General features: G+C 42.0%; 1 protein-coding gene across 1 annotated transcript in view; it reads left to right on the top strand.

Annotated features, from left to right (window-relative positions):
* LOC147886459 (ABC transporter B family member 23, mitochondrial-like) overlaps positions 1 to 17,658 on the top strand; it is a 94,216-nt gene extending 76,558 nt beyond the window's left edge. Inside the window, exons 10-18 of the mRNA XM_087395650.1 lie at positions 5,529 to 5,634; positions 5,756 to 5,920; positions 6,131 to 6,172; positions 6,265 to 6,354; positions 6,494 to 6,562; positions 7,438 to 7,488; positions 10,128 to 10,184; positions 10,288 to 10,386; positions 17,375 to 17,658. Of these exons, the coding sequence (XP_087251776.1) occupies positions 5,529 to 5,634; positions 5,756 to 5,920; positions 6,131 to 6,172; positions 6,265 to 6,354; positions 6,494 to 6,562; positions 7,438 to 7,488; positions 10,128 to 10,184; positions 10,288 to 10,386; positions 17,375 to 17,500 (805 nt within the window). The 3' untranslated portion in view covers positions 17,501 to 17,658. The remainder of the gene's footprint in view (positions 1 to 5,528; positions 5,635 to 5,755; positions 5,921 to 6,130; positions 6,173 to 6,264; positions 6,355 to 6,493; positions 6,563 to 7,437; positions 7,489 to 10,127; positions 10,185 to 10,287; positions 10,387 to 17,374) is intronic.
* The last annotated feature ends 5,103 nt before the right edge of the window (positions 17,659 to 22,761 follow it).

The raw sequence follows: 22,761 nt of genomic DNA, 5'->3' as shown, positions 1-22,761 counted from the left end.
TCAATATTTCACAAGAACTTCGGGATAGAAACTAGAGAACACAAAGTGAAATCTGAAATCAGAATTGCAGCACTTATCTCAAAGATTCTTCGTAGATGCAGCTCGCGCAACACAATAAGGGCTGGACCCCCCCCAAGGTCTTTATTGCAATAGAATAACCTTATACATAAAATATCTTCCTACCAAACACTTACTGTGCTGGTCATACATAAACTTGGAGGGTTCTTAAACTTTCCAAAAGGACATATAACTGACAGATGAACTGTAAAACTGTGTCACTTTGGCCATAATAATCCATGAGAAACCATACTAGTTCTTGTATAAAACAAATCCCAATGGAAACTATTGAATAATAGAATCTTGAAGAAAATACTGGGTCAATAATGACCATAATATGCTGCCATATTGAGGGCTGATACTTGAGCATGTCATGCTCCATAACAAGAAAATAATGAAACTGAGTATCATAACTAAAACTCCTTGGAACTGAGATAATATAACTTGAAATTGAAATTCTTGGTCAATAATGACCACATGGAATCCCGCCATAAAGTATCGGATACTTGATCATCTCATCCTCCATAAGAACATAACTGATTATCATGACTAGTTATCATAACTCAATTCCCTGATTGAAGATCATAAAATTAGTTGCATGACTATCAACTTGCCAACTTTGAACATACTACCCTCAAATAGGCTCTGATCTTGAATCTGTCATGGGTCTAACTCTTCAATTCATAAAAGAGTCTCTGACTCTTTCTCCTATTTGGCATAAGCTGCTCAAACCCATAAACTCAGTATAATAACTTTGAGTCTTGGTACTATGTATACAAAGTTTTGATGAGTCAAACAATATAGTCCACAACCTTGACCACATAGGTAACAGAAAACTGGTTCCATTATAGAGACTATATCACTCATGTACAATAACTTGGAATCCTCGAAAACTAAAATATAACTTGGAATAAGTAGCTTGTCCCATCAAGGAATACTTTAGGACCACATAGGAAACAAGACATTTCTTTCCTTGTAAGATACAAGGGTTAGATCTTTAAATAAAGATAAATCAAACTTCATAATCGTGAAAGAAATACTTAGCTTTAGATTTCCCATAACACCTTTGAAAGCACTTTGTCCAATGACAAGCTTTCACTAAGAAGCGGTTCTTTCTTGCTTTTGCCAATTCAGCCAATAGTTCTCGAGAGGAATCCTCATCCTGGGACCTTCTCCCCTTTATCTCACAATCTTGCTTAGGTGCTTGTGAGGGCTGAGTGGCCACGTCTATGATGAGAAAAGGGAAATAGCAACTGCTGCTTTTAACTGCTTTTCGTCGCTTTTACAAAAAAAATTTAAAACGCCACTTTGGCCGGGTGTGCACAAAAAGCGGTTGCCTTTTGTGAAAAGTGGCTACTTTTTTGGGAGAAGTAGATGCTTTTCGTGAAAAGCAAGTGCTTTTGGTTGTGAGAATTATGAGCAAGAGATTGAAAGCACGTCACCAAGGATGACGATAGGATGAACGCTTTCCCACTTGATAGATCACAGAGAAGAGAAGAAAACAGCCCAAGAGAAAGGGCGATAGAGAGAGAAGAGACATTTGGCCAATACGGATTTGTGCCTCCTGAAAGATGCGCCTCAACTCCTAGCCTCCAGCTTCTTGGATGTGTATTAGTTCACAAACAAGAGCGTCCCATCTTCCTAGATGTGTATTAGTTCACAAACAGGAGCACTTCACCTTCTCAAGCAAGAATCAGGTCACAATTGGTGCGCCTCAGCCTCCAACACTCAAACTGATACAAAAACAGGTGCGCTTCACCTTGATTCACTGCTGCGTGCTAGCCTTGGACCGTGTCCACCAAGGAAAGTGAAAATTCTATCCCCTGATACCACTGAAACTGAACCAAAAACCCTAAAATAAATCCGTATTCAGCTTTGAAATCCTAAAACCGAATTACCGCTGGTAGAAACATAGCTTGGATCTTTGATTTGCAGCAGATAATCACCAAGATAGATTTCGAATTTCATAGATAACACGGAAAAACAGCATCTAATAGCTTCACTTGACGATGAGCAGAAGCAAATTTCTTTTGGGAATCAAAACAAACTGAGGGAGGGAGAGAGAGAACAGAGATTGCTACTTCCACGCAATATTTTTGCAATATTTCACAAGAACTTCGCGATAGAAATTGGAGAACACAAACTAAAATCTGAAAATCAGAATTGCAGCACTTATCTCAAAGATTCTTCGCAATAGAACAAAGGAAGAGAAGGAGACGTAGCACGCTCAACACAATAAGGGCTGGACCACCCCGAAGGCTCTGAAAAGAGCATGAAGTTGAGTACAACTCTTGATGAATCTGGGAGGCCTAGGGCCTTTCTTTTATAGACTAAGCCTAGCAAAAAGCTAGGGCCTGCTTTCTAAAAGCTACTTTTACAAAAAACCAAGCTTTTTAGGCTTACTTTTTAAAACTGGTTCTATTTGCCTTTGATGATGTTTGGCAAGCGAGAAATATATTATTTTGTGTCTCATATTTTGGAGCTGTTTTGGAGGTCTCGCTACCACCAGGCTTATATCAGTTGATCACCTTTGCTTGCCTAGAATGCATGGGGGACTGAATATTCTCAGTATTCATGCATATTCTTGCTCACAAGGGGAAAATGATGATGCATTTTATGCAGGATCAGCAACCATGGATTTATAGGATGCATCATACTTCTTCTACAGCTTGTGGTCATTGGCAACCTTACACATTGGGACTTTCTTTTGGGTCACATTAATGGCAAAGTAAAGGGTTGCCCTTATGTTTCACGAATGCTTTTTGATTGGAAGCATATTCTCTTCTGGAAAGGTAGGGTTACTCTTGTAGGCAACTCGCTTAGGATTGAGAGTGGGGACTTCTTACTGCTCTCGTAGCTAAGGCTTCAAGCTCGTTTTCCGAGTACTTGCTTCAACAAGCTTTTTTGGCTGTTTGGCTTTCATCCTCGGAGGCAGGGATATGATTTATTCTTTTACTGGGCTTGCTACTGGGCACTCTGGACCCTATGGAAGGATAGCAATCATCGGGTCTTTGGTGATCCCCCCCTTGTTATATATCACTACTTCCGGGATTCTCTCCGGCAATCAGGTGCGGGAACTTGACTATCCTGCCTTATTGTCATATAACTTCTTAATTTTAGTAATTGGATGTTCCTTTCTTTGGGACTACTTTTTGTAATATAATGATAAATGGATTTCACAAAAAAAGAGTGTGTGGTGTGTGTGTGTGTGTGTGTGTACATCCATGTATATATGTATATGTATGCGTGCACACACACACATTATAACATACGCATTCAGATGTGTGTGTGTTGACGTAAGATTTGTCGGAGATGTGGTGGATCAACATGATTATGTGCTTTCATTTCCACAAGCTTGGAGGACATTCCCCTTGGGTTTGCATCATAGGCCCATTTGGAGAATACTTACAACTATGTTGCAGCCATTTGTTCTTGTTCCTCCGTTGTTTGTACAGGAAAGATTACTGGACTGGAATCTGATTTCCTTGTCTCCTGCTACCTGTTCACTTTCAATGCATAATTTGACATCCTCGATGGTCTACAGATTTCTTCTTCGACTGCCATGGATTGATAAGCATGCCAACACTCTTTGGAATTTGGATAGGCCTTTATCTTGGTGGCAATCAAAACTCAGGAAATTTTGGAAAGCTAAATTGCCATTGAAACAGAGGCTTTTCCTTTGGAGATGTATAGTGGGAGCTTTTTCCATTGGGGTGAAATTGGAAACACGTCGTATTGCTTCCTCTTTCTGCTCCCATTGCTCTCATCACCGTGAGACAGTTCCCCATTTGTTATGGTCTTGCCCACACTCTCGAATATTGATCACTCATGTCTCTCATTTGCTACGGCTCCGTTTTCCCTCTATCAGATTCGGGAAACTCTTCTGGATGTTTGGATGCTTCTCATCTTAGATGTCTCCATTCCTCCTTTTCTTTCACTGGGCTCGCTTTTGGGTACTATGGACTATTTGGACACAGAGATTGCATTTTAGGATGGGACAACAGTTTCCTCAGGCATATGCTTTCTTCAGAATGTCCCTCAAGCAATCTTTATATGATAGTTATGCTGCGAAGGACTTGGATGCTACTAGCTTTGAAGTGTTTTCTCACTGTTTTTGAGTTCTTTCATTAGGCTCTCCTTTGGAGTCTAATGTCATGTACATTGATTTCATGTTAATTTTATAGTTACTGGTTTCACAAAAAAAAAGTGTGTGTTGACGTACTTCAATGTTGGCCTGCTTGGAAGATGACGCCGCTCGGACAGTATAGCTATGCTCCTTGAGATGTGCATTTGTCCTCAAGCTATTGATGAGAGCAAAATTCTCTACTTGTCCTGTGTGCACTGCCGTGGAGATACATTTACAACTCATATCTTCCTCGAATGGCTTGAGTCCTGCCTCTCTTAGAAGGCCATAACTTTGTTGTAACTTGTGCCACCACATCTTTTCTCCTTGTTCTTATCTTTAGTTGGGAAGAAAACATAGCATCAATTGATGATGCAGTTGTAGAACATGAGCTACCGACTCAAGGAAATCGCAATGCATCATTACTTCAGCAGCACATTGCTGTAAAAGCTCAAAGAGATAATGCAACCAACCGATTAGAAGCTACCCCGTCTACGGAGGAGATCATTGACTCACGGTGCATATCGAAGCCTATGTGTGAGATTCCTAGAGTCCTAGAGTGAGTATCCCTACACTTTTTTCAGTGTAAACAGTCCTTGTCCCACTTGTGCAAGTCGACCACTTGTCCAAGCTGAACGTGTCTTAGATTAGATTTCATACGATTCTGTGTAGCCTCCTGTAGGAGGTGTTAGTGTGAGAGAGGAGAAGGCCTCTCAGCCTATGAAATGAGGTTGTACTTGCATCTATCAACATCAACAAGATCTGTTCATGTTTGCCTCAATCTATTGCCTGGTTTCATCCACATCCGTCTTGCTTTCTCTGACCATGCATTACAACAATATAGCAGGAACAAAATTTTGAAAGTGAAAGATTATCTATTGTTAGAATTGGGCCTCGAACCTTGTGCATATGAATTTCACATTAATAAAGGATGACGGATCATTGTTGTGTATTTGGTATTTTAAACCATTACTGTCATACCTCATAGAGTTGCTGGTATTAAGAACTAAGACAAGTCCCTCACCCTCCCATCCTCTACCAGCATTAAGGAGATCCTCTCTTCCTATGCGATTAATGTTTTTCTTCCTTGGGAATTGGATCCCATCATCTTGCATTTGTTCAGGAGAGGGCACGATTCTACAAATCCCTAAGCCTTCCCTTGCTTACACACATTGCCCCTGGTTTGCCTTTGTTGGGATATTATCCTCTACCATGAGAGGGACTTGAGATTTCACAATAGCTTCTCCAGTTTACATGCATTGCTGCTGGCAGGGAGAATGTATTAAAGATGTGAATGTGGATCTTGGTCTACTGTGTTTTCTGAATCCCTTTTAAATTTCCTTGACAGGACAAAGCCTCGCTTAAAAGATGGCCACGTGGAATTGTTGGATGATGGACCAGGAGTTAAATTACGGGCACACAATCTTCATTATCGCTACCAGTCTTCGCGAAAAGTGAGCCCCCCCAATCCCCTTCTTTCCCTCTTCCCGAAAGCTTTATGTTGATTTTGTTTCTATCGAAATGGGGAAGTTCAGTTTTTATGACCAGTGTTTTGTTCTACATTTCTTTGTGCAGGTGTTGAATGGGGTATCTCTGGCTGCAGATCCAGGACAAAGTATAGCAATTGTAGGACCTTCTGGGTCTGGAAAGTCTACAATTGTTAAGCTTTTGTTGCGGCTCTATGATCCAGATTCTGGTGCTTTGTTCATGGATGATCAAGAATTGCGCTCATTGACTCAGGTTATTGATATTAGCTCAAAGTTTGATGCTTGGTGCAAATTTTCATCCAAAATAGGTTACTCACGTGACTAACATTTCAGTTATAACAGCCATTGTTATATTAATAAATACAGTGATAGAAGGCAAAGTAGAACTGACAAGGCATGATTTTGGATTTGTACATGGATCTCCATGCTATATATTCCAACTGCGGCAATGCATGCTTGTCAGGCTTCCTTACGAAGGGTTGTGGCTGTTGTGCCACAAGACACTGTAAGTTTATAACCTCTAGGATGTGCAAAAGTTTGGTTTTTATTTCGGACTTCTCTCACTGCAAGCTTACTAAAATGCTGGCAAACCTTTAGGTGCTTTTCAACGATACTATTTTTCATAATATAGCCTATAGCCGACCAACTGCAACAGAAGCACAAGTAGTGTTGGCTGCTAAGCAAGCTGTAAGTTATAGCATCTCTCATTTGAAGTAGAGACAAGATTTACTTAGAATGGGCAATGTATTGGAAATGCTTGTTGAATGTTCAAAAGATGTGAACTGCTTCTTGTCAAAAATGAGAGTTTTTGGGTCCACAATTGCAGCGGCTACATGATGCAGTGATGCGTATGCCGGAAGGTTATAATACAAAAGTGGGTGAGCGAGGACTAAAGGTATCCCAATATCGTTTTTAGCCCTTGTAATATGTAGAACTTCTTTTGTAAGCTATTATTCACTTCTTTAAAACAACAGACGTACATTGACTGAAACTACTGGAAACATGGCATCCCTGTTGGAATCTTTTCCTTAACAACAATGAGGTGGTTTTTGATGCCATTTTATGCCATAATCAAATAAACTAAAGAAAATGTCACAACCTGAAAACCCGATGCATTGGAATTCCCCATCTATCTGTCTTGCTGGTTACAAAGGCTGTGAATTGAGTACAGGATATGTTCTACTAGGCCTTATATTCACAGGTGACTTGATTCAGAGTGCTCTTAATTAGTAATTATTTCCTAAACTTTGGCAGTAATTTATCACGATTCATTTTCTTCTGCTGCTATTGAGTCTTTGATTTCTAAATGTGTGAAAATAGTCCATTAAACTTCATTCTCATTTTTTCAATGTTAGTAAGAAACTGATTATTTCTTTGATTCATGTGTGAAGGTAATCCATTAGATTCCATTTTTTCAATGTTAGTACGAAATGATTTTTTCTTTCATTCATGTCTTGCTTTTGCTCAATATATCTTCCTGAACTTTTGTTTCCTTCATGCAACTCTCTCCCATCACATTGTATGTCAGTTTTTCTATCTGGGCGACTCTCATGCCTCCATACCATGCATATCTCTTAATTTCAAAAGAGGTTTCTTCATGATGTGCCAGGATATATTTTGGATTTGGGTGAATCTTCTTACTAATGTTGAACTGACCTTGTGATTGCCTATGCAGTTCATTGTAAAGAGGATCAGTGTATGTTATCAGTTAAACATTTATCTGTATAATTTCAAGTCATTTTTTGTTAACAATTTAAAGCATGTGTACAGCTTAGCGGAGGGGAGAAGCAAAGGGTAGCCATAGCGAGAGCATTCCTCAAAGTGAGTAGTCATCCCTGTATAAAGTTAATCATTGCAGATATCCGATTGAAGGATTATTTTCTGGTTACCACATATAGAGCATTTTGGGGCAAGTGTGCCTAGTCTATAAAGGCTTGTACTTCACTTGTCACTTCATACTTGATGATACTTGATGAATGAATGAAAGCCTTTCATGATGTCTTCATTTGAGTATCATTTCCTCTCACCCTAGCCCCCGCCCCCCCCCTCCCCCCCCCCTCTCTCTCTCTCTCTCTCTCTCTCTCTCTCTCTCTCTCCCCCCATGTTTCCTTCACAACCATGTGCGTATGTCTTACGATGCTTGGATATCTTGCATGGGGGTTTCTTGGAGAAATGGCCATGGTATGCACTGAATTGAGATGATGTTTGTTGCTATGGGTGGCCTATTCTTGGGATACGAGGGCATGCACAATGAGTGAGGGATCATGTATGTTCCACTTTCTGCTGATAAGGACAACTCATGAGCTTTTTGGTATGCTCGCTAGAGCTAGAGGCTTTTAAAGACACCCCCCACTATTGATGGAAGATTGTAGTTGCTGGGAAGGTCCTTGCAAAGGAGATTTGTAATTGCTTCTCCATATGAGTGCACAATACACATGCATTCACTTCTTGAGACCATTTTTAACTTGTGTGAAAGTCACCAAACTACCTTTGCCATTTTGTGTTACAGTCTTGGATTTCCTACTGAATGCCAAGTCTCTCTCTTCTCTACTTGTGTGTGTTTTCACCAAAAAAAAAAAGTGTGTGTACGCCCGCATATTGCTCTTGCTATTTGTCGTCGTTGTTTGGCTCCGAGGGAGTCTGTGTCTCATATTCTTTGGCATTGCCTCGACACCCGTGACTTCTTCGGCCTTCTTCGGCAGCGGTTGCGATTGAGATTTCCGCATGCTACCTTCGGTAAGTTTTTCTGGCTTTCCGGGATTTATCCTCGCCGGCCGGAATTTCAGTTGTTCTTTTCCTACGTTTGCTACTGGGCACTCTGGACTCTCTGGAAAGATAGAAACCATAGAGTCTTTGGTGATCCTATTTTTCTTACTTTTTTTTTTTTCCAGATGATCTTTGCAGCAATCTCTCTTTGATTGCTTGCAAACTCGTTACATAGACTACAATGTATACTAGTCATATACTGAAATTTTCAGCTGATGTACTCTTGAGCTCCCCATTCAGGGGAAGCTATCTTGTAATATAAAAACATCAAAATTTTCACCAAAAAAGTGTGTGTGTGTGTGTGTAGCAACCTTTGTCAAAGAAAGCCCTCTGTCATGCTCTTGTCTCCCATTTAGTAACTTTTCTGTGATCATTGCTTTGTAAGCAATGTCTAGCCTGATATAAAGATGTGCTTTCTTCCAAAGACAAAGGCTGAAAATGACTGATTTTTAAAGCTTCCTTGGGCAGTGTTTGTGAGCTTGCTTCCAAATGCTACAAATCCAAAAGAACTTTCCAAATGCTACCTTTGGAAAGTTCTTCTGGGTTTTTGGGATACACCCACCTAGACAAGATTTTGATCTATTTTTTGTTTGGGTTTGCTACTGGGCACTCTAGACTCTAGGGAAGGATAGAAATCATAGAGTCTTTGGTGATCCTACTTTTTCGCTTTTTTCTTTCTTTAGGCACTCTTTGCAGCACTCTTTCTATGATTGCTTACAAACTAAGTACATAGATCATGATGTGTATCTGTCTTATACTAAGATCTTCTCGTGATGTATTTTTCCACATCCTGTTTTGGGATATTGATTCTGTAATATAAAGCTACAAAATTTTCACTAAAAAAAGGTGTGTGTGTGTGTACCTACCTTCTTGTCCGGTGCGTCGTACTTTTCTTTTCAGATTGATGACAGATTTCAAGCTCATTTACCCAGTATCTTGTTGGCAAGTCGTTTTGGCTCTTTGGCAGACATACTCCTATCCCAGACTTTGATCACTTCTTCCCCTGGTGTCGCTTTTGGTTGCTTTGGTCCTTGTGTTGTGCTCGTAACATTCGACTGTATGAGCACTCTTTGGTGGATGTCTTTCCCTATTTTTGAGCTTCTTTGTTTCGGTCTCTTCAGGATGCTCATTCCCTTGGAGATCTTACTCTGGCCGAGCTGGAAGTCTTTTATTATTGTTTCTACTTTTGAGCTGTTCCACTTTAAACACCTATGAATGTACATGGTTTGTTGGTCTTTTGTATGGTTTATAGTTCTGATTAGTAGCTGTCCCACCTTGGGTCAGGTATGAATGTACATTCTTCTTAATGGAAGTTTCTTTCACACAAAAAAAAGTGTGTACCTATCTTCTATATCTTTGTATCTTTGTCATAATGGACACATATAGAAAGATGTAAATGAATGTCCTCCCAAGCTATAAAGTCCTAGGTTTTCAAAGAGGGAATTCAAAAACAAATATATGGTTATGAAACTCCGCCACACAAGAACAAATGCAAAATAACCCAACAAAAAGTGGATCCAGTAATGCAGTATGAACACTTCTAATTGAATTACCTGCATTAACTACAGTTTATCTTGTTGTTCCATTATGGGGTTTTGGTGTCCAGCAGTGCCCTAAGTGATGATTTAAAGAAATTTGTCACAGCAATGGCTTGTCTATTTCCAATTTCACGCTCTAAGGTTTTTCGTTTCCAGGCTCCAAGATTGCTGATATGCGATGAGGCCACAAGTGCACTCGACTCAAGCACAGAGGTAAACAATGAAATAAATCATTCATTTCATCTGTATGATATCTTTTTTTCTGATTGGATGGTTGCAGTCGAAACTTTTCCCTTCAATCGGTTGCAATGTACAGGCAGGGATTCTGAAATCGCTGAAAGAGTTAGCTGCAGGCCGAACTTGTGTGTTTGTTGCCCATCGATTGTCCACAATAATGCACTGTGACAGAATTCTGGTATGGCACATATTATTTTTTGTCGTTATAGTGTGTTCTGAAATTACCTTCTACTCAATTAAAAATAAATTGAGTTGCTAACCTCCAGGGATGCCTTTTTAGTACAGCTTTTTTTTTTAGGGCAAAAAAGAGACTTCTATAAAGTATTATCCATACGGGAATACGGGATACATCATGCAATGCATGAAGAGCTCAAGAGCCAAAAAGAAAGGATTGGGGCTGATAGTGCCATCTCAATCCTATAGCAACCTCCGAGAAAAAGGGAGAACCCCTCCAAACTCGAAGAAATACAATCCTCCTAGAAGAGGCTGCCCGTGAAGGGCCCTGCATGCTAGACCATATGGCTATCAAAGTGTGAACCATGTCACTCCAAATACCCGTGAACACCTATGATGGGTGTATCTGGGTGTCATCCAAGGCCTCTGTGCATCTGGCTCTCCAAATGTGCCAAGAGGAAATGCTAGCCAAAATCTCCCAAGAGGTGTCAACTGAAACATGTGAAGCTCTGAAAGGAATATGTGGTACATCCTGAAGAGAGCAGGGCTCTATCACCTGTCTGCGGATCGAGAGTGCCTAAGAAGAAGGTTCACCCTCATAAAACACTTGGGGCCCAGTAAGGAATAACCATGCGACCAAGCCCCAAGTCATGAAGAAAGGGGAAGTATGAAAAATGCTGAGTATCTGAGCAACTCCTTTCCAAATAGTCCTCGCTTGATTGCAGTCCCAAAGGCAATGTCGCACTGACTCCTCTGCAAAATGACATCGAGGGCAAGTGGGATCAGCCCCAAATCGTGATCTCCACAGGTTCACTACAATCCCTCCATGAATAGAAAGCCAAAAGAAAAGAGTGATCTTTCTATTTCTGAGGGATTTCTAGAGCCTCCTCTAGAAATTCATACGCAAATCTGCGGTGATGAAGAAGCTATCCCAATGGGGTCTCTGGAGGGAATCCAACCTCTACTGCTCAGCTGAAATCTCCTGGCATTACCAATCGTGAAACGAAAGAAGGGAATCCCCCTCTCTCGGTGCCTATGATCTATCCACTCCCACTCTCCTGGGTCCCACTGCAAGCACCTGATAGGTGCACCTCCATATAACCACAACCTCCAGGATCCCACGGCCAATAGAGCCAAGAGCAGAGGGTCGGGGTCTAAGTACCACTGCAAGCCCGCTCCATGGTCCACAAAACCAGCAATCCTGACAGGCTAAAAGGCAACCTCTAGAAGAATATCATCTGTGGATCTAGAGAGTATACCTCCATCCCCAACGTCAAAGACCAGAGCATCTTCCCCGAGACCTCGAAGAGCGATCACCTGTAGAGAAACTACTGTCCTCGAAAAAGCTCCCATCCAAGTGGTGGAAGTAATAGGCATCTCAACTGTCCAATCCATCGGGATGGCTGCATCTATCTGCTGAATCCTGCGTGCTGCCCCTCTGAAGTGACTCATGGACTGTAGCCTCTGATCCTCAAAAGTAGCCTGATAAATGCCTTTCAAGTGCCTACTGTGTAGGCAAGGCCTCTCTCCCATCTAGACCACTGCATATAATGGGAAGTGCCCAGTGGTCTGCCATGCTCATCAAGTATACTATCAAGAGACATTCTCATGCATATGCTAAAGAGAGGAGTAGTTCTACTGCTCTGCATTACCTTCACTCGTACTATCCTCCTAGGCCTGGAAGAAGGGGCTGCAATCGGATGCTGATCGCCTTTGGCAAGGATTTTGTATAGAGTGCCTAAAAGAGTGATGGGTCTCCAATGGAATACAAAATTCTTGTTGCCACCTTTCGGGATAAGGTGAATGAGTCCCTCGGTCAGTGAGTCAGGCATCTCACTTAAGTCCCAAATGCCCTGCAAGGCTGAAGTAATATGATCACCTATCATATCCCAAAAGGCTGTAAAAAAAGGAGTAAGACCATCGGAACCAGGGCATTTGCCCTTAGTAAGGGCGGAGAGAGCAATCTTGAACTTTGTGTTGGTAAAGCATGCATCAAGTGAGCATATCATCTCTGGTGTGACCAACACAGGTAAACTCTGTCAAATTTCATCTCTAGCCACATCTCTGGCCTGTGTGTCAGGATCTGCAGAAAGAAGGCAGGCATAGAAAGCTGTCGCTAAGTGCATGGCGGTCTCCGGATGAGACTGCAAAACGCCATCAGAGTCAATAAGCTGCCTGACACTCTTTCTACTATGTCTGGGACCAAGTGTAGAGAAAAAGTGTTTATTGACTCTCCCTCCCATCTGTATCCAAAAGGACTCTGTGCATGGAAGGCATACTCTGCTCTCTAATCAAGCAATGTCTGCAAGTGAGCCCTTGCCGCAGCAAGGCGCTCCTGTATCCAAGCATCTGATGGTCATCTTTGATCTTCTCTCTATAAGGCTGCCAACTGCCGACGGATACCAATCTCCCGCCTGAGTACCTCACCTCGCCGAGCACTAGCACCAGAGTGATAAAAGTCACTGATACTGGCAAGTGCTGTGGCCACATGTGAAGGACCGGCCACCCCCCCTGCATGTGAGAAACCCAGATCTCCAAGACTGCCTCTGTGAGAGTCTCATCCGTGTATAAGGCATCGAGGATCCTGATACTGTGAGACCGTCCTCTCATATGGGGCTCTGAAATGAACAAAACTACCAAAAATTTGTCGGAAGTAAAACCCACTGGGCCTTGGACAGGGTTATGGTACCGTGTCCAATGATCAGAGGGAGAATAGAATCTGAAATCGATATGCATGTACCTCCTCTGGTTTCCAAGGCAGGAAGCCAAAAAGTCCGGCTTGAAACTAGCTTACATGACTTGGAGCAATCTCTGACATCCATTTTGTGTTCCTGAAGAAAAAGAATGTATAGGGAACCACCTGAAACTCCTGGATGGAGCTGATTCCTGATCAACTGTCTGCGACGGCGATGAGGAATGCCGCCCAATCCCTGTATATTCCAACTAGCTATCCTGATCGGCGGGAGGAAGCGGGTTGGAATACCTTACCCGACCTGGTGGCGGAAAAAGAACCCTCCACCAGAGCTGACCTCCTGCCATACACAGGAGGTTCAAGGGGAGGAAAGTCCACAGGTGAGAGAGAGAAAGATCTCTCAAAAGGGATGCCGATAATTGGCTCTCCGAAAGTGGAAGGTACAAAATCATCATCTGGGAGGTCAGAGAGGTCCTCCAGAGCGGAAAAGGAGTTCTGCTGAGCCAATCCTGGAGAGGGGGTATGAAGGATTCCTACCGAAGCAGGGAGAGAATATAAGACCCCTTTCCCTCTATCCATAGAAGGAGGCACCTGTACTAGGTCTTGATCAAGAAGTGCTGCGGACGAGGTACCAACAACCTGGGCTGCTGAGGAAGGTACATCCTGATCCTGGGGTGGAGTGGAACAAGGCTCCTGAACACTAGTATCCTCCCAAGGCTCCAAGGGGGTCGCCTCCGAAGCGGTGGAAGTGTGATTTGAAGTAGAGGGCCTAACAGCAACCGGAACCCACCATGGGCCAGAGGTGATGCGGGGTGTAGGAGGGACTCGAGTAGCCCTAGGAGGGGGGGGAGCCCGTGTCTGAGGCGGTGCTTGTGGAGCAGTAGGTCCTACTCCTGCTCTCTGCCATAAGCTAGTACGAGCTGGTTGCTTTCTGGGCCTCTTTTTCTTCTTTGGGCAATCTCTAGCGAAGTGCCCCGAGGATCTGCAAATCCTGCACTGGTCCTGCCAACCTGCAACCTCAAATATCTGGCAGAAGAAAGACCCATCGGGTCGCTGTAGCATGATGTGGTCATCTGAAATATTAGGGTCTTGGACACTGACCCTAACCCTGGGTACCCCATCCATTTTGACCGCCTCAGCAGTCGAAGAGGGTTCGCCAGGAAGAGGGGGGATCTCTGCTACCACACCAAACCTCTTGCCAATAACTGAAAGAAGCTGGTGATAAACTGAGGGGAGACCAGGGAACCTGATCCTTGCTTGTCCTCTTCAACTGGGTCAAAACCCAGTTGAAAGGGAAACAAAAAAATCCTCTTGTAGCCTAGAAATAGAAACCCGGCCTGTAGCAGGTCTCTCGTGACATCCGGGGAATATAGGCACACCTCAAAGAAACCTCGTCCCAACAAACGAACATCCTTAAGGTGGGGGGCGAGCTCCTGAGGAAGCGCCACAAGCATCCATTCTCTAGCTTGTGACGTGGAGGGGTGGGAGCCATGGATGTGTGCGAAGAGAGTCGTGGAACATTCATGCTCCAAGTCCTTTTGCAACTGCTGCAGCTCGTCTTTTGAGAAAGTGACGGTTCTCGCGGCCGGTGTGTGCAGGAAGGAGGAGCGAGGAGTAGTAGCCAAAACTTCTAAAGTGTGCTTTGTCTATTTGCTTGTTAAGGTTTCATTTGTAGCAAGAAAGGAGTTCTTGTACATCTTTTTGTATGGTGATTATGAAAATTGCCCTGTATATTTGTCACTATTGAAGAGACAATACCAGATGTAAGGATCCGAGCATAGACCTTTGGATTCATACGATTACAAGATTTCACAAATTTTGAAGTATCTTTCTCTAATAAAAATTCACCATTGGTTATGAAGAATAACTTATAAAAAGGATTAAAGTATGCTGATGGATTTCTATCAGTTACCTCATGGCTATCCTATTGTAGGGCTCTAGACCATAAGAATGGATTATTGCTAAGGATTCGGCCCATCTTCAAGCAGCATTATAAGTTCATAAACAGAGTGAAGCCAAGTCAGCTAGACAACTCCAAGACTATCCCAAGATGGGCTTATTCATATTCCCACAAATCTTCATGAGAGGTACTTATTTTTGTAAGAAAGAAAAAGTGGGTATGTACCGGTATGATCTTATTAAGGTCAATTTGCAACCTAGCTATGATCAAATCTGGATTAAATTAGAGGATGTTCTCAATTTTGAAATTTTGACCACTTATACTGCACTATGAAATTTTAATCATAGCAAATGATGAATGATATTCTTTGTCCATATATGGAAAGTTTGTGGTAGCATTTCTTGATCCTACCTCTATGTTGGAGATGATGGACCCGCCTGTGAGCCCTCATATGAGGGGCAACAGATGACACGTAGGAAAGTGGTGGGAGTGGAAGTGTACATGAGGGCCCAATTTGGCCACTTTGGAGCATCATAGGCTAATGGATAACAACTACTCTTGGGCTAGATATGAACCTTTTGTAAGTCCAATCAAGGGCTGGTTTGTAGGGGGGACTGAATAGGTCAACCTGGTCGGCCAAGTCACTTTGTCAATTTTTTTAGTTTTATTACCAAAGAAATGATGTCATGTACATAAATGGACAACAAACACTTTGAATTTTCATGTAACATCGAAAGATTGCTTTCTGAAGGGTTATTTTTGAAGCCCTTGGAGAAGGAATAGTCTTCACAAGCAGTTGCAGCTTGAATGAAGAGAATGTGGACTGCTTTTTTATTAGCCTTCTCCTTTAGTGCTACCCTTTGTCACAACTGAGTTTGTCCTTCACCTTTAGGGTGTTGATAGAAAATCAAAATGAAGACCTTTGTATAAATGGATGCTCAAATATTTATTGGTGCGTGGATATGTATGTGTGAGAGAACATGTTTATACTATGGTCTACACCCATTGGGCGCTGATGACAGTGGTCAGGATCTCATGGTAGCTAGTCCCTCCTATGCTTGATGGAGTTTATGGGTTTCAACCTTGTGAGTGGAGATCGAAATTACTGTGTGTTTTGTGTTTTCATAGGATGAGTTGTGAGAGTTTGGAGAAGGAGAGAGCTCAAAAAAATTGCAGCTCAGCTGAAATGAGATTGCAAGAATGAAGTGCATGAGAGGTGTTAACATGACAAAACCATGCAAGTCAGCCCAATCTGTATTACTGAAAGCATGCAAAGTCAGAGTCAACCTGTCCCCAGCAAAACAAAATCCCTCCCCCCGCCCCCCACACACACAAACCCTTCCATTCTTTTCGCTGGCGAGCTGACCAAGAGATTGAGTACCCTGCAAATATCTGAAAACACACTTTACAGCACACCAATGTTGTCTTTTGGTGTGTATATACTTGCTCAATTGGGACACACTGAACTGAATATCTAGATGGGTATTGCGGAGATAAATAAGGCATCCTACAGCCTGACTATATACAACAGCATCAAAAGGTTAACCTGCATCATGCATGGATGGCCTCAAACCTGGCTCCATAGGAGTTGAAATAGGCTTGCAGTCCTGAAAATTGAACCTTTGTCCTTGAATGTATTTTGACTGTTTGAGCACAATGCCTTCATTTGATTACTTGAATCGAATACCCGAATAGTGTAACAAACCCAGATCAAACATCTCAATGAAGCTTCAAGGTCCTTGAATTCTGCAATTTTCTCTTCATTTGTGCCCATGAGAAGCTTGTCATCCACATATAGGATGATACTCAGCATACCCTTTTGTCTTTCTTGATATAATGGTTACTCTTAGTTGGACTATTTGATTGGTCAAAACTGTATGAATTTCCTCATACCAAGCCTGTTGGGCTTGTTTCAGCCCATAAAGGAGTCTACATACTTCATGTTCCAGACCATGCATCTGAAAACCAACAGGCTGACTCGCATACAGTTCTACGTGCAAGTCGCCATTGAGAAAGGCCGTTTTTATATCCAACCAATGTACTTTCCAACCAAAATGAGCAGCCAATGAAACAACATGTCTCTTCTGCCGAGAATAGCCCTTGGCAACCAACCTTGCCTTGTATCTATCAATGCTACAATCAGATCTTCTTTTAATCTTGTACCCACTTTAACATGGATTTATTTTTTGAAAGTACACAGGTCTTGTTTCATTTGTGGTTCTTGAATGTAAGTGCCTGTGTTGTTTAGATGATTTATAAGCATGGAGCTGACCAGTACATACCAGCCTCCTACTTTATTGTTTTGGAAGATGGAGAGGGTATCCTGTTATGCATAACAGGAAGTTAGTAAGGTGAAGAGGTTCTACTTGTGTTAAGATGTGAATGGCATGATGTTTGCAGGTTATGGATGCTGGGTTGATAGTAGAGGAAGGAACGCACCAAGATCTTCTAAAGAATAAAGGCATATATGCAAAGATGTGGTCCTTACAAGAATCGCAGAGGGATCAGCCAGTAGCACAATTGTGAGAGCAGCCCTGCAGGTCTAATTGTAGATTTCTTACAAGAGCTTCATTTTTTTGAAAAACCAAAATGAATATCCCCATGTGGAGAAGGGACATTCTACAACATTCATTTAGTATTTTGTAGACTATCAACTCAATCAATTCTTTGTAGGCTGAGCCTGAGAGGCTGTTACATAGTTAGATGCAATTGTTGTAGACTTTTAATTAAATCATTATAGCATTACTACTTGCATATTTGCTCTCGCCTTTGTTTCTTTCTTTCTTGAGAGCTTTCTGATGGTGCTAAGGAAGCGCCTTGCAAGCTGAAGTAATGTCTCATAACATTGCATTCTATGTTCAGAATATAATAGTGCATAACAGCAAAATATAGACCAGGAGGAACCTGCAAGCAAAGATAAGAGGGAAAAAGTATGCACATGGATTAGCATGAACACTGAAAATGTGATAGCCTTGATTGAAGAGCAACTTTCTACTCTAGGCTGGCAAGAAAAAAAGCCTCATCACAGCCAGGAAAGCCTGAAGTATAGATGAATGGGAGTAAGGGCATGAGGTGGCACTTTCCACTTGGGAAAGTACCTATCGGCCTCCCCTTTTCCAGTTGGGAGGGCTGACTAATGTTATTTCCCATATGTCAATTGCTTTTTGGCAGCAGGTTGAGCAGAGAGATAGTGACAAGAACTGTAGGACATGGGCAACACATTAGCATTTTGGTCTTACGTTGTGGGTGGTTCATGGTTGGTTACAGTCAGATCTGAAGCTGCTGCAGCAAGCAGCACATATTCTCTTTGATGCAACCAATGGCATTGGCTGACAGAGAATGCTCGTCCATGGGAAGAGGCACCTCCATAGACAAATGCTGAGAAACTCAAAAGAAAGTCTGGCGAGTGGTTAGGCTTCAGCGGCACTGCAATGTGGCAACACCTGCATCTATGCAGATGTAATTAGGAGAAAATAGCAAGCAGGTAAGTAAAGGGAGAAGACAACAAAAGCACCATGCTAAGATATCTTTTGAGAGGGTCAGAAACATTTCAAATGATTACGCACAGCAGGTTTTACTTTTGCCTCACGACTTTTGAAGTGCAATATTGGAGTGATGGTAGAAAAGGAACCAGATGAGATACTTTGCAAACGCAATAGACACATGGTTAAAGAGGAAGGGATCTAATTTGATTTGGGATGTCTACTTGGACAACGTTGTACATCTTTCACATAAATGCTCCTTCCCTTCTGTGCTCACAAAGTTTTTCTCTAAGAAATTTATTGCCACTTTCTTGGAGAAAAATCTAATAACCATAGGACCAAGGGAGCATTACTATCCCATGTCTAAGCATGAAACAATTAAAGAAGGAAAGAAAATATGAATAGAAGGCTCCAACAAATTACATTCTCTGTCCTTTTGAAATACATGGCCATTCCCCCAAGGCCTCTCCACCAGCCATCATATGTGGGATAACTTCTTGTATGTCCCATGACACTCTTCTCCTCAATGCACATTTAGACATCGCCTACTGCATTCTCCACAAAGCCTATAACAGTTTTCCTCGGCACTAATCTATTCATTGTTCCTCTTGAATGTAGAACAATAAGATGGGGGAACAAGCCTCCCTCAACATATCATGAGTGTTGGGACATGCTTTCAAGAAAGAAAGAAAGAGTTTTTTAACGTCTACGAAAGACCGAAGGGTCAATGAGATTGGAAAAAACAGAAATAGTGAAAGCCAAGGGGTGGGGGCAGTAAAAATGGGAATCCATGCCCAGGCTGGTCTCCAAGACGAGCAATAAATACATTGTGTTGTTTTGCACGAGAGAAACCGAAAGCTAAGGACAAAGAGGCGACCTGTGTATGTTGTTCGTGGGACCAACTCCACTGGTCGGCTGAGGATAGATAAGATAAGCTCGTCCTCGGCCTCGTCGCGGTGGTCAGTGGCTCTGGATCTAGTGAGGGTTGTCGAGGAAGAATTAGTGATGGAATGTTTCTAGGCCTCATCATGATCGGTTTGTCGGTTTCTTTTGTCCTCCTCTATAATCTTCGAGAGGTAGCTCATCATCTGACAAGTCTTATCACACTCCATTGGTCTATCTTCCCACATCAAATAGCGGAGAAGAGATATCTACAGTCCTCATGTGAGAGTCCACTTGAGGCAATTTCCCTAGACAGTCACCCTAGTAAGCATCTGGTAGGATATCATCCACACCCTACATGCCATTTGGGAGCACGGGACTGCAAGATCTAGGGTGACCGTTGAAAGGCAAGAGTGTTTCTACAAGGCTTGATTTACATACTGTTTTTATTGAGCGAGGGATTCACTAGATGTATAGACCTCCACCTTGGTTGTTAGTCGCTATTCCAGAGATTCCGGATGCGTCAATTTTACGAGCAAAAACCTATGAGCAGGTTTATCCGAGCGTGTTTTTCGAGAGATTTTTAAAAATGTTTTTCTTTAGGAAACATGATTTTTACACTTTTATTTTCACTAGAACTAGATCCCTTTATCATAAAAATATACAGACTAGTCACTCATTCATTTTTACACAACATAATTTTCTTATTTAGAGACATCCCTTTGTACCCCTGTTATTACCTTAAAAAAGTGTTGATTCCTTTAAGAAACATTCCTCATAATCACTCTCAATGTAATAATACTATGCATATATAATTACTTATTAACACATTTATATCATATGGCAATATCTTTTTAGTGTTTTTATAGCATATTTATGGACATGTTTCTAAAGAAGTTTAAATTACTATAAATAAGTATTAACTTAGGCTTATATATCACTCTCATAAAATACATGTAATATTTAATACTATATATGAAAGATTTTCCAAAATATAACTCCATAGATGTGCTCAAATAGGGTGTTCCGATCAATTTGAGTGGCTGAATGACTATATTTGGACATTGGATATGAAAGTTATGTCACTTTTATAAGTGTTGTCCAAGGTAGTTTCGCCAGCGAAACTACCTTGGGAGACTTGCTTCAAAGGGGTTTCGCTGGCGAAACTACCTGGATGGCTTGCTTCAATGAGTTTTCTTTGAAGAAACTCTTTCATGAAGATAGGTTGAGAGAGGGTTTTCAATGTCACCTCCTATTAAGTAAAAGTTGTAAGAAGGATCATAAGGGAATTTTCATAGAGAAGTCTACTCTACATGTGGGTTTCTTCAAAAGCCATCCCATTATGCTCTCACCATTCCTACAGATTCACCTAAAGATTTTTGTATAAAATAGGCATTGCTATAATACTTTGCATATTTCTAAGTGAAACTATGTTTTCTTCTGATCGATTTTTGCCATATTTATGCATAGTTGGAAGCTTTTTTTTTCCTTCGCTCGGACGCTCGGAAGATTTCGCTCAGAAAATGCTCGTCCCCCAGAGATTCCCTAGGCAGTGAGCTGGGTCTAGAAACAGTGTGTTTTTTAATTGAAGCAAGTTGTTTCTTCTTTTCCCAATGATCAGCGCCTTCCGGGTTGTTGATTTGTATGGTTGATTTTTTCAAGCATTAATAGTTCTTTTCTCGGGAGGGAGAGTCCAGTCGAGGTTTGAGCATGTCGAGTCGTAGTTGTTGCCCTTGGCTCATGTCACCAGAGGAAAAAGTCAGCAATGATTGTCCTCTGGTTGGGCTTTGCTGGTCCCTCTTGTGCTCTCAACTACGCTCACATGAGCTGATATTTTATGCCATTGGGTCTCGAGGAGAAAAATAACCATGCATCTCTGACCAGGAAGTGCCAAGAAAACTGAGTGGGGCAAAACTGCTTCTAAATTGACAATGGTGTCACCACGTGTCTCATAGTATGCAAGGCATTTGAATGCAAAGTGCTCCTTTGTATGAGTCTCATGCATGTTAAATAAGGTGCTCCTCATTCTTAGTCTCCCGCGTATTACATAAAGTGTAGATATGTCTTGCGTGGAATGGCCCTTTGCCCATCTTGTCTCAATTCCTAGCTTGTGAAGGTACTCTGAACTATGTATTAGAGATCCTTAGTGCATGTGAGATATGGATCTAAGTGTAGCCCAGTGGCTCGGTAAACCCCTCTTGTAAGATTGGCATGTTGTAAAAGTTGAGTTTTACTGAAAGCTCATGAGGTGCTAGCTATGTCTTGTAAATGTGGAGCTGTAATAACCCCTTTTTGATGACCTGGTTTATTGTGAGCAGAGTGGATGGAGCCTCAAGGCTACACTAAAACAGTGACGACAGCATGTCCATATGGAGTCCCAAGCCTATAATCCCAAGCTTGCAAACCATTTGCATGTCCAAGCATACCAACTCCTTTGATCCCTCATTGCCTCTAGTGCAATAGATGAGGTCAAGGCTAGTCGTGGCAATCGGTGCCGTTTGAACGTCGTGGTGCAGAAATCTTTGATTCTCTGTAGATAGATGACCACCTGAAAGATTGAATCGTTTTGTAGGAGGTAGCCCCTAGTAGAGTATGATGTGGGACTGTTGACTTGCTACGAGTCATCCAAGTAGATTGCAAATGAAGGTATCATGTGATGATGTGCTCCTGATCTGGATCTAAAGAAGTCAAGTGGGTCGTGCTGCTCCACCATGATCACCTTAGTGAGAGATTATCTATATAGAGCTGCAACATTGCTTCATCCTCATTCCCCTCCTATCTCTCTGGTCTCATCCTGATAGGCTGACTTCCATGAGTACTCATAAATGGGTGGTAGTGGGCGCTTTGGGCTCTGATGAGTCTCTATGTAGAAGACAATGTCTGGTCCTATGTAAGTCTCCAAGAAGTTCCTTGACTTTGACCATAAGGTTTCATTACAATTCCAAGTTGTATACGTCAAGGTCTCGTTTGTGTGAGTCTCATAGACCCCACCTCCTTAGGTAGGTGTGTTAATGGGCCCTCGGCTAGGGCAAGTGAAGGGTGTCTCTGACATGCAATTGCCCAATTCCGTGCTTCACGAGTGGCATCGCACTATTGTTGGAGACATCTCTTCTCTACCTCTAAAGGAGTAAGATCCTCATCCATGTGAACCTGCGGGTGATCTTGTTCTTGAACAAGAGACTATTGGATTGTTTTTCGCTTAGAGAAGATCTAAGGGGACTGCAAACAAGAGACTATTGGATTGTTTTTCGCTTAGAGAAGATCTAAGGGGACTTGCAGTCGATTCACTTTTGCGTTGTCCTTTTCATCTCTCAATATTGTTGTGCATAACCCAACAAAGGATTGAGGGGGCATAAATGGGCTAGAAATTCTTTGGAAGAAAATAAGGGAATGAGCTAGAAAACATGTTGTCTTTGGTGGGAT

This window comes from Dipteris shenzhenensis, chromosome 24 (genome assembly GCF_047967505.1).
Source record: "Dipteris shenzhenensis isolate YYH24624 ecotype China chromosome 24, Dip_SZ_1.0, whole genome shotgun sequence".
In the NCBI taxonomy this organism is placed as follows: Eukaryota; Viridiplantae; Streptophyta; class Polypodiopsida; order Gleicheniales; family Dipteridaceae; genus Dipteris; species Dipteris shenzhenensis.
Note: the sequence above shows the minus strand (reverse complement) of the source record. Positions and strands in the feature narration are given on the sequence as shown.